Source organism: Salmo salar, chromosome ssa16 (assembly GCF_905237065.1).
Source record: "Salmo salar chromosome ssa16, Ssal_v3.1, whole genome shotgun sequence".
NCBI lineage: Eukaryota > Metazoa > Chordata > Actinopteri > Salmoniformes > Salmonidae > Salmo > Salmo salar.
The window spans coordinates 86,882,634-86,895,393 of record NC_059457.1 but is presented as its reverse complement, the minus strand read 5'-3'; the positions used below and the strand labels follow the sequence as shown (position 1 = coordinate 86,895,393).

The window sequence follows — 12,760 nt, the reverse complement described above, 5'->3', positions numbered from 1 at the left end:
CTATGTCATAGAAAGAGCAGGTGTCCTTAACTTTTCGTACACTCAATGTAGTCTGATGTTTGACTGGGTGGTACTGCTTCCCTCTGCAGTTTTCTGTGGGAAACTGCAAGTGATGATCAGTTTTCACCATTTCTTTTTTTTACTACATAACAACTTTTGTTTATTCATAGACAAAGTCTGAAACAACTACATGTTTATTAAATTGTCTTTTTAAACCAGATTTTAGTCAACAAATTCATAAAGCATCTCCCATTATTTCTATTTATGCAAAAATGGCTCCTTTATCAAAGTGTTCATCTAACCCAACTATTAGTATGTTTAAGACCTTTACATACATATATTTATCATACCCATCTAGCTAATTCAACTTAAGCGATTGTGCTCCATGAAACACTCCCCTAACTTGTTTATACATGTCAGCAACACAGTGATGGAACAAAATGGAGACTGTGCTAAGACGTGTCCATCTCCTTTCAGCTCTCCTCCTCTGAAACGGTTATATTCAAACAAACCCATGACATTTTATTTTATTACAAGCAAATGTTAGGATACGTGATATACTAGACTCACATGATATACCAGACTCATGGGCTCCACGTTCTGATACACGGCTAGAATTCTCATTCTTACACAGAAGTGAGGAATATTCTCTGATTAAGGCAGATGTAGTAAGTCTGGATCACATGCCAGTATATTGGGCAACCACATGCATATTATCTGACAAACTTACAGTATATAATGCAGTATAAAATATACACTGAGCTTACCAGACATGAGGAACACCATCGAAGTATTGAGTTAAAAATCCTTTAAATCTGTCATCTACTGATTGAAGAGACGTCAATAAGGGATCATAGCTTTCACCTGATCAGTCTATGTCATGGAAATATTTTGTATACTCAGTGTATATTCATACCCAAGGCACAAGGCAAAAGCTATTTTAAGAGTCCTACAAGCACCTTCTCATCGCTTTAAGACAGTGTGCAAGTATTTAGTTAGATGTCATGAGGTCCACTCGTGGCCAAACTAGATCAGACAGTTATATGTATTCTTTTTTAACAGTATGTAAATGTATCGTTTTTCCCTCTCCATGCTTTAATAGGTCATTGTCAGGCAGAATGAGGTTCTATATTGTTTGAATAAGAGACTCTGGACATCTGGAAAACAGCTCCACATGCAAAAGCCACTTGCACAAAAATAATCAATTAAAAATTGAGAAAAGATTAACACGTTATACTGAGTACCTGAGGACGTCAAAGACTAAAGTACTGTAACAGACAGTATTTTGAGTCTAATCTGACACATTTATACGATTCATTTGACTAATTTGGGCACTTAAGGTTAATATTAGGTTTCAGCATTGCTCGTAGGGCTGCAAACCTCCAGTAACTTTCTTAAAATCACAGGTTTCTAGAAACCCCGAAATGGAAGATCCCCAGAATCAATAGGGAATAAGCAGGACATCCGGAAATTCAGGGAATTTTCCAGAGTTTCTGGAATTTTGGAAAAGTTACTAGAATTTTGTTGAGTGTCGCCCCCTTGGTACTCGGAGGTCTACTTGCGTCCGACGGTTTCAGCCAGTTTCTTCAGTCTCTTCTTCAGCTCCAGAGGAAACTTCTCATAACATTTCTTACACACAGGCTTCATGTCAAACTCCACAAACTTGTTCCTGTCAACAGAGGACAGGAGAGACACAGTCAGTATTTTGTAATGCATTTTGAGCTCCATTGTGTATGAAATGTGCTTTACAAATAATTATTTTAAAATGTTTTGTATTCTCATGAACAGCAGCACATGCAGGTTTCTATCCTTAGCAAGTTGCACTATGATCACACAACTAGCATGACAGGACAGAAATACAGTCAGGTGTACTGAAGTGGAACAACACTAAATATGTTATTTCTAAGGGAAATGACCTCCATAACATATGAATGTGGAAGATTACACATTACACCTTTGATCACAACGTGTGCGTCCCAAATGGCACCCTATTCCCTTTATAGTGCACTACGTTGGACCAGGGCCCACAGGTTGTCATTTGGGACACAACCATTGTCACATAACAGAATAACATGACAGATCAATGACAGAACAGAACACATCAAGCAAACTGGAGGACAAAACAACAAAAGGAAAGACAATAAGAGGAAAAGCTAAATGGAGAGTGACTTGGAAGTGGAATTACTAACCCATGGATGGAAATGAGAGGAGGATAGTGAAGATGACAGGAAGTGGAATTACTAACCCATGGATGGAAATGAGAGGAGGATAGTGAAGAAGACAGGAAGTGGAATTACTAACCCATGGATGGAAATGAGAGGAGGATAGTGAAGAAGACAGGAAGTGGAATTACTAATCCATGGATGGAAATGAGAGGAGGATAGTGAAGAAGACAGGAAGTGGAATTACTAACCCATGGATGGAAATGAGAGGAGGATAGTGAAGAAGACAGGAAGTGGAATTACTAACCCATGGATGGAAATGAGAGGAGGATAGTGAAGAAGACAGGAAGTGGAATTACTAACCCATGGATGGAAATGAGAGGAGGATAGTGAAGATGACAGGAAGTGGAATTACTAACCCATGGATGGAAATGAGAGGAGGATAGTGAAGATGACAGGAAGTGGAATTACTAACCCATGGATGGAAATGAGAGGAGGATAGTGAAGATGACAGGAAGTGGAATTACTAACCCATGGATGGAAATGAGAAGAGGATAGTGAAGATGACAGGAAGTGGAATTACTAACCAATGGATGAAAATGAGCGAGAGGAGGATAGTGAAGATGAAAGGAAGATGACTGGAGAAATCTACAGACAGATAACAGGTTTCTTTTTGCGGTCTTTTGAGGCGTCCCTCTCGCGTCGGGCCAGTCTGCGTTTCAGCTCCTCAGGCATCCGCTCGTAACAGTGCTTACATATAGGCTTCAGATCTACCTCTACAAACTTGTCTCTGTTACACCACAGGGAGGGGAGGGGGAGAGAGAAGAGAAAACAGAGGAGAGGGAGAGAGAGAAGAGGAAACAGCACAGGGTGGAGAAGTGAGAAGACTAGAGAAATAAGAGGAAAAACAGATTGTGTCCAATAGGAGGAAGGTTAGAGAAAACACAGTACTTTATAGGGAATAGGGTGTCATTTGGGACGCAAACAGATTGAGAGGAAGGCAGGACAACGACAGACAGGAAGAGCCAAAGGGTTAGGAAAGAGCCCAGTATAATACCACTGATATATAATAATGTAATAATAACATACTTGAGGGTGAGCTTGGTGTTGCAGGTGGCGCAGGAGAAACAGTTCACACACCATGCTTTGTTCAGGGCTGACACCACTACAGGAGGAACAGAAAGTCCATTATGGCTTTAGATCATTCCAAAACAATTCATTCAAATGAAAACAGTTGATGCTTACCATCTCCTTCAATCACTCTGTTGCAGTGGTAGCACACATCACCAAAGAGCTAGAGGGTTGAGACAGAGGCAGAGATGAGCATTTCATTCACTACTTGATTTAACCATTATCAAACTTTACATTTCAGTCAGTACCAGCCAGAACAACATGCAATAACTGTGTTACTCAGCAACCCTATCCCATGAACGTTTGTGGACATGAGCCCCATGGGACCTGTCAAACATAGTGCATTACATAGGGAATAGGGTACCATTTACCTGGTTGTAGTGGGTCTCACAGTCAGATCATAGCTTTATTACCTGGTTGTAGTCGGTCTCACAGTCAGATCATAGCTTTATTACCTGGTTGTAGTGGGTCTCACAGTCAGATCATAGCTTTATTACCTGGTTGTAGTGGGTCTCACAGTAGGCCAGACCCTTCCTCTCATAGTGGCGGTGTCCAAGGAACGGCTTCTCACACTTAGCACACACAAAATGCTGCAAACACAGGCAACATCACATGTTAGCATGGCTAACTGTAGTACCAGGCAACATCACATGTTAGCATGGCTAACTGTAGTACCAGGCAACATCACATGTTAGCATGGCTAACTGTAGTACCAGGCAACATCACGTTAGCATGGCTAACTGTAGTACCAGGCAACATCACATGTTAGCATGGCTAACTGTAGTTACAGGGAAGTAGCACCCCAAGTTAGCATGGCTAATAGCTAACTCTTGTCACAGGCAGACACCACTACATAGGCATTAGCATATTGCTAACTCTACTCACAGGCACAAGCAGTTAAGTTAGCTAACTTTGCTAACTCTAGTCAGCTGCCATCAGGGCATGTATTCACAAAGCGTATCAGTGTAGGAGTGCTGATCTAGGATCAGGTGATCTACCTGTACATATGTTATTCATTATGATCTTAAAGGTCATGAACAGTCAAAAAACATATCAATGTTTTTCATGAAACTGGATGATATTTGAATGAAACCAGGTCAAAGTATGAAAAAAGTACTGTTGCTCCTACATTGATAAAGCTACTGGTCCCCTCCCCCATGTCAAACACTTGGATTCATCGTTAAAGGGTTAGGGTGACATCACCCTAACTCATTTTAATACACCAATGGTAACATGATATTCTCTTACCTAATTTAAATAAGTACCGCTTTGTAACCAACATTGGAGAAGGCGTGTTTGTGGAGGGGCGTGGTTTATACAGCCACTCTACTGGTGCCAAAATTTGACTGTAGGGTGTCATCAAATATAATTAAAAGTTTACACTATTCATCTATGGTAAAGACACTCGTGTGCCCTTTTATCTGTGTCTGGTGCTAGCTAGTTACTGGCTAGCTAGGTCTTCATCCGAGTCTGGTGCTAGCTAGTTACTGGCTAGCTAGGTCTTCATCCGAGTCTGGTGCTAGCTAGTTACTGGCTAGCTAGGTCTTCATCCGAGTCTGGTGCTAGCTAGGTCTTCATCCGAGTCTGGTGCTAGCTAGGTCTTCATCCGAGTCTGGTGCTAGCTAGGTCTTCATCCGAGTCTGGTGCTAGCTAGGTCTTCATCCGAGTCTGGTGCTAGCTAGGTCTTCATCCGAGTCTGGTGCTAGCTAGGTCTTCATCCGAGTCTGGTGCTAGCTAGGTCTTCATCCGAGTCTGGTGCTAGCTAGGTCTTCATCCGAGTCTGGTGCTAGCTAGGTCTTCATCCGTGTCTGGTGCTAGCTAGTTACTGGCTATCTAGGTCTTCATCCGAGTCTGGTGCTAGCTAGGTCTTCATCCGAGTCTGGTGCTAGCTAGGTCTTCATCCGAGTCTGGTGCTAGCTAGGTCTTCATCCGAGTCTGGTGCTAGCTAGGTCTTCATCCGAGTCTGGTGCTAGCTAGGTCTTCATCCGAGTCTGGTGCTAGCTAGGTCTTCATCCGAGTCTGGTGCTAGCTAGGTCTTCATCCGAGTCTGGTGCTAGCTAGGTCTTCATCCGAGTCTGGTGCTAGCTAGGTCTTCATCTGAGTCTGGTGTTAGCTAGTTACGGGCTAGCTAGGTCTTCAGTCAGCATGGAACAAGGGTTGTTAGAAACTCAGACGCCGTCGTCATGTCAACACATCCGTCAGTGCTGCTGTGAACCGCATCATAAAAGACATGACAAATGGGAGAGATATTAAAAATAAAAAAATAAAAAATTGATATTGATGCAATTTCAATGTTTGAGTTGCGTTGTGTATCACCACATTTGCTTAAGAGGATTTTATTGCAACACTGCATCCAAGTTGTTTGACATGGGGGTTTCAAAGAGCTGTCAGTCAAGGCCAGCTCACAAGTATAAGCTCCCCACTCAGCCCGTCTTTTCAAACTTCCTGGTAGTTAGAGATAAAGTACTTTTCCCTCACATTGAGCATTTCTATCCAAAACAAATATTATGGGTGATATTTTAGTCACTCAAAATGCTATTTTACATGGGAATCAGAATGACTGTTTGGGACCTTTAAAGACTAAACTAACCCTACATCAGCCCTACTACTCTGAGAGCTTTATGAATACAACTGGCCATAGTAACTCAACGGGGCTTGGTCAGAAAGATGCATCACACACACCAAGTCATTCAGGACAGGCAGCGTAACAATGGCTTCTAGTGGAGAGAATGTCAACTGCAGGCAGGCCAGGCACTGTAGACTACTTGTAGTGTATTCATCAGCACTGTAAAATTGTGAGAGATTAAAGTGCAACAATGTGCATGTGTTTAGGCACCCACACCCATGTATTTCTGGGTAAGAAGAACTTATCTGTGAATGTGGTAATGGTATGCCTCTTGTTTCTATTGACATATGACGGGTGTATGTGGCTGAAGAGTGTAGTTGTGTAGCTAGCTATGCAATGTTGTTTCCTGCAGTGCAGTTTCTATGTGTGGGAGGAGAAAGCCCTCCTTTCTCCTTGGATGTGTCCCAAATGGCACCCTATTCCCTACATAGGGCCCTAACTCTGACCAGAACACTATGGGCTCTGGTTAAAAGTAGTGCACTACATAGGGACTACTGCCATTTGGGACGTAACCCCCTTCTCACCATGTTAAAGTGCCACTCGCAGTAGGCATAGCCCTTACATTCATAGTAGGGATGGCCCTGGAACGATCGCTCACATACACTACACACAAAGTGCTGGGAAAGGAGGAGGGGGGAGGAAGAGGAGAAGGGAGGGATAAAAGAAGCCACAAAGATGAGGATGTAGAGAAAAATAAAGTATGAAGGAATGTGTTGGAAGGAAAAGAAAGGTGTCACAGGATGGAGAGTAGATAGAGTTACTCTCTGAACATGAAGGAAATTATAAAAATGTAACATCATTTCTTTGTAAAAGCTTACTCAACAAACATCTGACCAAACCATTACATTGGAGTCCAAATCTGTCTAAAATACCACTAAAGCCCATCATGTCATTTCCGACCACACACCTCGACGTGCCACTGCTTTCCCATGGCGTTGACCACGCGTCCCTCGATGGGCCTCCTGCAGGCGCCACAGATCGGCACCCCCATCTTATCATGGCAGGGCAGACAGTACAGCTCTCCCTTCAGCTCCCTGGCATCGGCTGTCAGCTCCTTACTACAGGGAGAGGGGAGGGACAAATATTACTACAGCTCCTTACTACAGGGAGAGGGGAGGGACAAATATTACCACAGCTCCTTACTACAGGGAGAGGGGAGGGACAAATATTACTACAGCTCCTTACTACAGGGAGAGGGGAGGGACAAATATTACTACAGATCCTTACTACAGGGAGAAAGGAGGAACAAATATTACTACAGCTCCTTACTACAGGGAGAGGGGAGGGACAAATATTACTACAGCTCCTTACTACAGGGAGAAAGGAGGAACAAATATTACTACAGCTCCTTACTACAGGGAGAAAGGAGGAACAAATATTACTACAGCTCCTTACTACAGGGAGAAAGGAGGAACAAATATTACTACAGCTCCTTACTACAGGGAGAAAGGAGGAACAAATATTACTACAGCTCCTTACTACAGGGAGAAAGGAGGAACAAATATTACTACAGCTCCTTACTACAGGGAGAGGGGAGGGACAAATATTACTACAGCTCCTTACTACAGGGAGAGGGGAGGGACAAATATTACTACAGCTCCTTACTACAGGGAGAGGGGAGGGACAAATATTACTACAGCTCCTTACTACAGGGAGAGGGGAGGGACAAATATTACTACAGCTCCTTACTACAGGGAGAGGGGAGGGACAAATATTACTACAGCTCCTTACTACAGGGAGAAAGGAGGAACAAATATTACTACAGCTCCTTACTACAGGGAGAGGGGAGGGACAAACATTATACACCATTATATTACACAAAACACACACAAACAGTGCTTTTGAAGCAGGGTAAATGGTAACATCTTAAACACTTGCTTTCATTATTCCAGATACTGACTGAAACACATAATGGAATCAGGAACACATTATGTCAGATATCAGGAGGACGCTGTGAAGCGTACTGACCCACAGTTGTTGCAGTTGAAGTGGTCTGGGTGGTAGGGGTCGTTCTTAAAGATGAGGGGGCTATCCTCGATGATGGCATGGCATTTCTGACAGATGTACTTCCCCAGACCTCTAGCCTTCTCACGGTTATGGCAAGGCCGACATAGGTGCCTAGGCAGGGACAAAGCAGGATGGGTATGTACATCCAACATGTCTCACTGGGCCAAACAAAGCAGGGAAAGGGTGGACACAGTAGAAGTTTCTCCTACGCTTTATTTACAGTGCTGGAAAAGTATTTGCCTCCTTTCTGATGTTCTCTTGCACATTGTTGATAGTGAATATTAGATCTTCAACCAAAACCTGATATTAGATAAAGGGAACCTGATATTAGATAAAGGGAACCTGATATTAGATAAAGGGAACCTGATATTAGATAAAGGGAACCTGATATTAGATAAAGGGAACCTGATATTAGATAAAGGGAACCTGATATTAGATAAAGGGAACCTGATATTAGATAAAGGGAACCTGATATTAGATAAAGAACCTGATATTAGATAAAGGGAACCTGATATTAGATAAAGGGAACCTGATATTAGATAAAGGGAACCTGATATTAGATAAAGAACCTGATATTAGATAAAGAACCTGATATTAGATAACGGGAACCTGATATTAGATAAAGGGAACCTGATATTAGATAAAGGGAACCTGATATTAGATAAAGAATCTGATATTAGATAAAGAACCTGATATTAGATAAAGAACCTGATATTAGATAAAGGGAACCTGATATTAGATAAAGGGAACCTGATATTAGATAAAGGGAACCTGATATTAGATAAAGGGAACCTGATATTAGATAAAGGGAACCTGATATTAGATAACCTGATATTAGATAAAGGGAACCTGATATTAGATAAAGGGAACCTGATATTAGATCAGAGGGAACCTGATATTAGATAAAGGGAACCTGATATTAGATAAAGGGAACCTGATATTAGATAAAGGGAACCTGATATTAGATAAAGGGAACCTGATATTAGATAAAGGGAACCTGATATTAGATAAAGGGAACCTGATATTAGATAAAGGGAACCTGATATTAGATAAAGAACCTGATATTAGATAAAGGGAACCTGATATTAGATAAAGGGAACCTGATATTAGATACAGGGAACCTGATATTAGATACAGGGAACCTGAGTTTACAAATATCAACAAACTGAGAAAATCAGAAAAAGGGCAAATAGTTTATCACAGCACTGTATTATACAAACATACTTATGTGAGTGTTTATTTGTGATTGGTTAAATATTAATCTACCATTGTATAATGTGCAGTGTGATTGGCTGGGGACTCCCCTGCATAATGTGCAGTGTGACTGGTTGGGGACTCCCCTGCCCCTGTATAATGTGCAGTGTGATTGGTTGGGGACTCCTCTGCCCCTGTATAATGTGCAGTGTGATTGGTTGGGGACTCACCTGCCAGCGTTCTTAACGAAGCCGACGTCAGCGAGCACAGCCTGGCAGATATCACAGCAGAAACAATCAGGATGCCAGCTGTTGTTCATGGCCTTGATCACACGGCCAATGATGAACTCCCCTGAGAACACCGACCCACCAATACAACATGAGAACACCCACCCACCCACACAACATGAGAACACCCACCCACCCACCCATACAACATGAGAACACCCACCCACCCACACAACATGAGAACACCCACCCACCCACACAACATGAGAACACCCACCCACCCACACAACATGAGAACACCCACCCACCCACCCAGCAATACAACATGAGAACACCCACCCACCCACCCAGCAATACAACATGAGAACACCCACCCACCCACCCAGCAATACAACATGAGAACACCCACCCACCCACCCAGCAATACAACATGAGAACACCCACCCACCCACCCACCAATACAACATGAGAACACCCACCCACCCACCAATACAACATGAGAACACCCACCCACCCATACAACATGAGAACACCCACCCACCCATACAACATGAGAACACACACACACACAGGGGATTTACACAGAGATTTGGTGTGTGTCTGTGTGTGTGTGTGTGTACGTACTCACCACACTGGTGGCAGCAGGGAGCGAAGAGCATCTGGAAGTCATGTTCACAGTATTTCCTGCCTTCAAACTGTCAGGAGAAAACTATGACATTTAACAAGGGTGCTTCACTCACACAATAAACCCAAACATTAAACAGTTTGACATTTGAATAGTGGCAACTTTCCTCAAATTCCACAGTTTTCCAGAAATCCTGGAGGGAATAAACCAGAAATCCACAATCCTCCAACCATCATTTTTGGAAAACCTGGGAACTTGGGGGAAAATGACAGGAATTTTGCAACCCTACATTTATGCCCTGTGTTAGTCTACCTCATAGAAGAGCCCCTCAGGGAACTGCTGGAAGCACTGTGCACAGACGAAGCAGCCCTCGTGGTACAGCTCCCCGTTGCTGTTGACGATCTTCTCTGCCGGGGCGAAGCCGCTCTTACAGCGCTCGCAGGACGCGTTAGCCAGGGCGTTCGCCATGTTGCTATGGTGACAAAAAAAGAAAGTATGAAGATCAGAACAGACGACAACTCCAGAATTATTTGCTGCTGTTCTGTTGATCACTTTTTTGACACTGCAATCCATTAAGTTAGCCCAAATCTGTTTGTGGTCTTGCCAACTCAACTGACTGCAGTCATTGGCAAGGTGTTGGCACAATAACGACAAGAGACTGGCACTCTGGCTACCACACAGCAGCAGATTCTCCTGGAGGGGGCTTGAATAGGCCAACAATGTGAAAGAAATCCAAAGTGAAAGTTATTCCAACAGAGAACTGCTGGGCTGTTGGAAATCTGCCTTGAGTGTCTACAGAAACAACACTGGCAAAGGTCAATATATTTTTCTCTCTACTACAGATCAGTGTTTTACAGAGTGGGTGTACATCCCAAATGGCACTCTATTCCCTATATAGAGGACTAATTTTAACCACAGCCCTATGGCTGGTTAAAGGTAGTGCACTACATTGGTAATATGGAGCCATTTGGGACACAAAGACAAGCTTGGTTTTAGGGGCGGGGCCTTGTCCATCAGACAGTCCCTTACTCAAATCATATTACTCACAGAGCACTGCTGTCACCATGGAGACACACACGTTACTCAGGGTCTGTCTCCTAATTTGGTCATCTGAGAGCAGTCAGACAGACATGATAGATCATAGCTGTCTGATGGTATTCAGTGTTGGTTTATCACTTCATTGATCACACGTACTGTGTCGCCTCAACACTCATTGGCTAATTCCTACACCCCAAATCAAGTGCCAAAAAAATGACAACATGGTCTACAAATACACCGTGTGTAATGATCCAAATAATCAAACTTGTTTCAATTTGAAAATAGAATGTTTCGACCTAAAAGTGTTATAGAAACTAACCAACTAAGAGGCTAACGTTACCAAGCTAGAGAGAAAAACAGAGTTTGAAGTAGCTAACGTTAGCAAGTTCACAACACACACGTCCACTCACTTGACGTCACTAGCCTACTGTAGCGGTCAGGTTAGCGAGCTAACTAGTTAACTTTATTTAAAAGTTATTTAATGTTTCAAGCCGATTCCCACGCCCATCATTAAAAAAAATAATCACTAGCGGTGTTACACTTTATCACATACAGTACTGCACCAAACAAATTAGCTAACATTAGCTGCCCGGCTAGCTATTAGCATTGTAACCTGTGAAATTCGAGTGTTCTTACTTGGATCCAAGCTCTTACCTGCCCGTCATTTCTACTACTCCCAGCATCACCTATCAACACCACCGTTTCAGAAACGTATCGACTTTTCCCCGGGGTCTTCAAATAGGACGAGTAATGGATTGATCCGAGCGGCGACACCTAGCCAACTAGCAATTTTTTTCCTCTAGAATCTTGGTGGAGCCACCCTTTCTTTGGTAGCTGGCGTTTTCAAAAGAAAAGGGACGAAATAGCGCCCTCTGACGGCTATTATATTGATAGCACTCCTGTTGCGCTGACTGCAGCGTCCCTAAAGTTCTTCTGAACCAGGGGTGGACGACATACACCCCCCTGGCCGGCGGGAGGTTTGAATAAAAATATTAACGCTTTGGGGGGAATTATTTTTTGGGGTAAAAAAAAAAAAACACTCCAGGCCACTCGTGAACGTCTAAAACTAGATAGAGAGTAAGTAGAAATTATAATGGACCTTTACATTTTCAAATAACTGCAGCTTTTCTGAATTTTGAAATTCTGATGTGGCCCTTGAGACAAATTCCCACCCCTGTTCTAGACCCCAAACTAGCTGTTCTAATAATTTGAATATGCATCACACCTCTGCAATGACTGGATAGACATGTCTGAATGAGTCAAATCAACGTTTATTGGTTGTGTACACAGATTTGCAGATGTCATTGCAGATGCTGCAAAACGCTTGTCACAGAAGTTTGACCATGCAAAAGGTAGTATTTGGAATTTTGGTATTTCGTTAGGATCCCCATTAGCTGTTTACTTAAGTACTGTTCTTTCCATGATATAGACCAGCGTTTCCCAAACTCAGTCCTCGAGACCCCAAGGGGGCACTTTGGGGGGTTTGCCCTAACACTACACAGCTGATTAAAATAATCAACTAGTCATCAAGTTTTGATCATTTGAATCAGCTGTGTAGCGTTAGGGCAAAAACCAAAACGTGTAATCCCTGGGGTCCCGAGGACCGAGTTTGGGAAACGCTGACAGACTGAAGAGGTGAAACTAGGTGAAAGCCATGATCCTTTATTGATGTCACGTGTTAAATCCACATCAATCTGTGTAGATTAAGGGGAAGAAATTGGTTAATGCAGGATTTTAAAATCTTGAGACA

General features: G+C 42.8%; 1 protein-coding gene across 6 annotated transcripts; it reads right to left on the bottom strand.

The window, feature by feature from the left end:
* Nucleotides 1-176: 176 nt before the first annotated feature.
* Nucleotides 177-11,922, bottom strand: LOC106594442 (LIM and senescent cell antigen-like-containing domain protein 1). 6 transcript variants are annotated; one of them, XR_006759877.1, is made up of 12 exons: nt 11,665-11,922; nt 10,285-10,444; nt 9,976-10,042; nt 9,351-9,471; nt 7,888-8,037; nt 6,827-6,977; nt 6,444-6,536; nt 3,791-3,883; nt 3,408-3,456; nt 3,252-3,327; nt 2,750-2,952; nt 177-1,669 (listed from the first exon to the last, which is right to left on the bottom strand). XR_006759877.1 is itself a non-coding variant. In XM_045698415.1 (11 exons), exons 1-11 carry the CDS (start codon nt 11,691-11,693, stop codon nt 1,555-1,557), a joined length of 1,104 nt encoding a protein of 367 aa, XP_045554371.1. In that variant the 5' UTR covers nt 11,694-11,922; the 3' UTR covers nt 177-1,554. The 6 variants fall into 6 exon arrangements, 3 of the variants coding, with proteins under 3 accessions (XP_045554371.1, XP_045554374.1, XP_045554372.1); XR_006759879.1 differs by lacking the exon at nt 3,791-3,883; XR_006759878.1 differs by lacking the exon at nt 6,444-6,536.
* Between the last annotated feature and the right edge of the window lie 838 nt (nt 11,923-12,760).